Source organism: Osmerus eperlanus, chromosome 17 (assembly GCF_963692335.1).
Source record: "Osmerus eperlanus chromosome 17, fOsmEpe2.1, whole genome shotgun sequence".
NCBI lineage: Eukaryota > Metazoa > Chordata > Actinopteri > Osmeriformes > Osmeridae > Osmerus > Osmerus eperlanus.
Window position 1 is genome coordinate 2,437,925 of NC_085034.1, and position 4,340 is coordinate 2,442,264.

Sequence of the window (4,340 nt, forward strand, 5' to 3'; positions counted from 1 at the left end):
ACTCTCTCTCTCACTGCTCCTTGCCCCGTCTTCAGGGGGCTCAGCGCGCAGACGGCTACGTTTGCTGTCTCTCTGCCTCGCAAATCTGATGAAGCGAAACTGACACACACACACAAGCACACACACATGTGGGCACACAGGCACACATACACACACACACGGCAATCGCAAAAGGCTCACCTCTGTAATCCCCACACCTTCCATAGAAATAGGAACAAAGCTGAATTGATCGGCATACCTACCATCCGCAATAATCCATGATTGTGAAGTCCTGCCAAACAAACCCCAGCCCCCGCCCCTCCCCCCATGCCCCCATGCCCCCTCTCTACTTCCCCTCCTTATCTCCTCACCTCTGGGGGGTTTATTTACCTTCTCCCCTCCCACTCTATTCTCTTTACAACCACCCAGCCCTGTCTGTGCTGGTTCTATTGTGCCCGACCCAGAGACCATGTCCTCTCGACATGGACGGATGAGTGTGTGTGAGTGTGTGTCGCTGAGCCCAGAAGGCTTTTCCTATAGTCCTCCCAAACATATACAATTCAGAATATTTTAAAGCTCTTACAATAGATTCACGTTTCCTCTGCCGAGTGTCCTGCTGTTCTCAGGCAGGTGTTTGTTTAGTTTAGGGTGTTGCACTGGGGAGCCAAGACTATAGAGCCACAGGAAACACAGACTGTAGAAAAGGTTGGCCCCCGTGATCGTGTGTGTTGGGACTGACTGGCTAGTCATCTATAGTGCTGGCCCTCGCAGAGCTCCTGCTCAATCACTAGAGGGCAGTAGTGTTACAAGTACAGTCAGTCAGCCAAGACTGGAAGATTACACTGTGTTGGGTAAAGTTGACATTATTAGGTTTATACTAAGACTGATAAAGACAACAAGGTTCACATCGCGGCCATATTGCTATGCAAGCAATCCATGTTTTCAAGCAAGGGGGGTAGGTTTGTTTTCAAAAGTGGATGGGACAGCTTTTTTTTATAACTGAGAATGCGGTCGTTGAATATGATTTTCTTAATAAAACATGTTTGGGGGGGGGACAGCCCCTGGTTGTCACTATCACTCATCTAACCTCTCTTTGCCCTTCCTTCCCTCCCTCCTCCCTCCCTTCTCTCTGCCCTTCCCATCTCTCTGCCCCCCTCCCTCCTCTCACCCCCCCTCCCTCCCCTCACCCCCCCTCTCACCCCCCCTCCCTCCCCTCACCCCCCCTCTCTCCCTCCCCTCCCCAGGCCGTGTACAACCTCGCCAACGTAGCCTGTAAGTGCCACGGCGTGTCGGGCTCCTGCAGCCTGAAGACCTGCTGGCTCCAGCTGGCCGACTTCCGCCAGGTGGGCGAGTACCTGAAGGAGAAGTACGACAGCGCGGCCGCCATGCGCATCGGACGCAAGGGCAAGCTGGAGCAGGTGGACAAGCGCTTCAACGCCCCCACGCTGGAGGACCTGATCTACATCGACCCCAGCCCCGACTACTGCCTCCGCAACGAGAGCACGGGCTCCCTGGGCACGCAGGGACGGCTCTGCAACAAGACCTCGGAGGGGATGGACGGCTGCGAGCTGATGTGCTGCGGTCGAGGCTACGACCAGTTCAAGACCTACAAGCACGAGCGCTGCCACTGCAAGTTCCACTGGTGCTGCTACGTCAAGTGCAAGCGCTGCACCTCACTGGTCGACCAGTTCGTCTGCAAGTAGGGAGAGGAAGGATGGAGAGAGGACGACAGCAGAGAGATGCAGGGAGGGATGGATGCAGGGAAGGATGGATGGATGCAGGGAGGGATGGATGCAGGGAGGGATGGATGCAGGGAGGGACTTACTGACTAACAGGGACGAGGGAGGGATAGAGAAGAACAGAGAAATGAGACAATAATAAATAATAAAGAAATGAAATATATAATTAAGTAAAAGAAAATACGTAAACATTGCAATAATTTATGATCCAAGCGCCGTAATGGTGGACTGACAAACAGGACAACCCATAAGGATTTTCTTTGATGTTTGTCTATTGTCAGGTTAGCATCACTCTCTCCCTTCACTACAGTTCAATACAGCCTCTGATTGGCTGTCAGGGGAAGGGGGCAGATTGCAGTTGTTGAACTTCATAATCTCCCCTGAGAGTACTGAAAGACGGAGAGAGAGATAAAGAGGAAGGAGATTAAGAAAATGGAAAGTTGTTGTGTCCTAAAGAACTGCAATTAAACCTCCTCCACTCCTCCTCCTCTGACACTATGTACCCTCGGTGGACTCTGTTGCCATGGGGCCAAACACGCCTGCATGTTCTTACTCAACCCATTCACCCTGATATGATGCTGACCTCTCACCCGGAAGTGACATCACAATTCAGACTCAACCCACAGAGAGGGACGGGGTCAGGAGTGGCGTGATACTGGACGTGAGGAGTATTGATAGGGAGGGACCCTTGCTTGGGCCTGGTGAACTGAAATACATCAGGAATTAAAAAGAGTCTGGAGTTCATAAATCTGCCATATGATACACGAGGAGTCCCTCTAAACACAATAAATCAGTAAATAATGCATATTAAATAATAATTCATAAATCAATCATATTACCTTCTACACCAGGGACATCATCTATTCCAGAATGTTACTGTTGCTAAGGTAGTGCCTGGTTACAGTGTCGACCACTGACTGTAATACAATGTCAGCCATGTTGTTCTGGTTTATCTCTAAGGAAGTAATTATATTACAGCAAGAGTTATTACTACCCTGTTCACGAGAAAAGGAGGCATGCTGCAATTTGAACCAATACCCTACAACCACCAGGCAATGTCAACCTAATTAACATGACTGCAGTTGTAAAGAATGTGTTTTGAGTACTGAATCTGTGTGTGGTAGCCGTGTTTAAAAACAAACTAACAAAATGAGAGGAAAATTAAAAGGACTGCAGGTTATTGTAGGATATATATATGAAATAGTTGATCAGAAGTATATTTTATTAATTGTTTTTCATTTTGTATAAGAGAGTTCATACTCGTTCAACCTTGAGGTTTGTCGTAGTCCTGCATGTGGAATGTCCAATCGCAGCCAACTTTCCCCTGCTCGACCAATGACAGACCAGCTTTTGTCATAAGTGTTGTGGAAAATAACCACACGTGTAAATAGATGCCCTTTATACACCAATGACACAACTGACACCCTCCAGACTGTCTGTGTTTTTGTCTATTATATCTGAGTGTCTGTTGTCTTATTGATCGTAATGTGTATTTTTTCATCTTCCACAGTCATATTAAACCAGTAATAGTGGTGATTATAGTCCCTGGTGTCTCTCTTGACTCTGCCCACGTCTCTCTGCCACTAACGGAAGATCGCCTGCAGTCCTCCAGCTTCATCAGGTGGGAATCAAACCGGCGGCCATTCATGTGGATACCCAAACATGTACCGCTAGACCAAAGAGCACGTCCCAGAGATAAGAAGGTAGACATTTGGCGCTTTTGACCTGCAGGCAAGACCCAGAGTCTAAACTTCCCATTTGTTCAATGATGCCAGAGATAGCGCATGCACCTCCAGGTGAATGAGTTTTACTGTAAATACAATGGGTAAACATGATTTTAAATGTTATTTCAACCCAGGTCAGGGAACTATAACAATGACATACCGTACTTTGTTCATGAGTTTTGTTATCCACCACGTGCTGTTGGGTTCAAATGCGTTTCGTACCGTCTTAGAAAAGTTCTGTATAGAAGCTGTCTGTCAGGTGACTTATAGAGGCTCCTCAAGCCTGAACAGTCAGTCTATTGCCCTCTCCAGAACTTGTTGTTGTTGTCGGATTATGACAGTGATAAGGAAACAGTGTGCTGTAAGGTACAGCAGGCTACCTGTCAGCTAATCCATTAGGACTGCTTACTGTGATGGTTACCATGACACGTGTACACTGCTACAGCACTGCTATTACTCAACTCGTTTCTACATGTTTTGTTTCAGTTATTCCAACCTAAACTGTAAATGTACTAAATACCATCTGGCTGAGACTGTAAAGTAGTCAAATTCGTTAAATGGAAAGTTACAAAATGTTGATTACAGAATCAAGACATCTTAAAGTGATGACTCGTTTAATGTAGCGTGTAACCCTGATGCTCACTGAAGCACAAGCCTTATAGAGCACATCCTCGTCATCCAAGAGGGACACTTCGGCTCAGGTTGCAGGACTAAATCATGAAGGCCCGACTCTGAACGACTTCTACAGACAGAACAAAGGACAGGTATAGTGCCACCACTCCAGTACCTTGTGGTCTGAGAATGCAGAATGGGCACAGGGAGTAACCCTGTTTAAAGGGAGGATTGGAACTCTCTCTCTTTAAACGTCGTTCTCTGCCCTGCTTTGTCTATTTAGGAA

The 4,340-nt window shown here is 47.4% G+C and overlaps 1 protein-coding gene across 1 annotated transcript in view; it reads left to right on the forward strand.

Annotated features, from left to right (window-relative positions):
- The window catches only part of wnt5b (wingless-type MMTV integration site family, member 5b), a 7,815-nt gene extending 4,561 nt beyond the window's left edge, over positions 1 to 3,254 (forward strand). The window contains 1 exon segment of the mRNA XM_062483633.1: positions 1,224 to 3,254. Coding sequence (XP_062339617.1) covers positions 1,224 to 1,682 — 459 coding nt within the window. The 3' untranslated portion in view covers positions 1,683 to 3,254.
- The last annotated feature ends 1,086 nt before the right edge of the window (positions 3,255 to 4,340 follow it).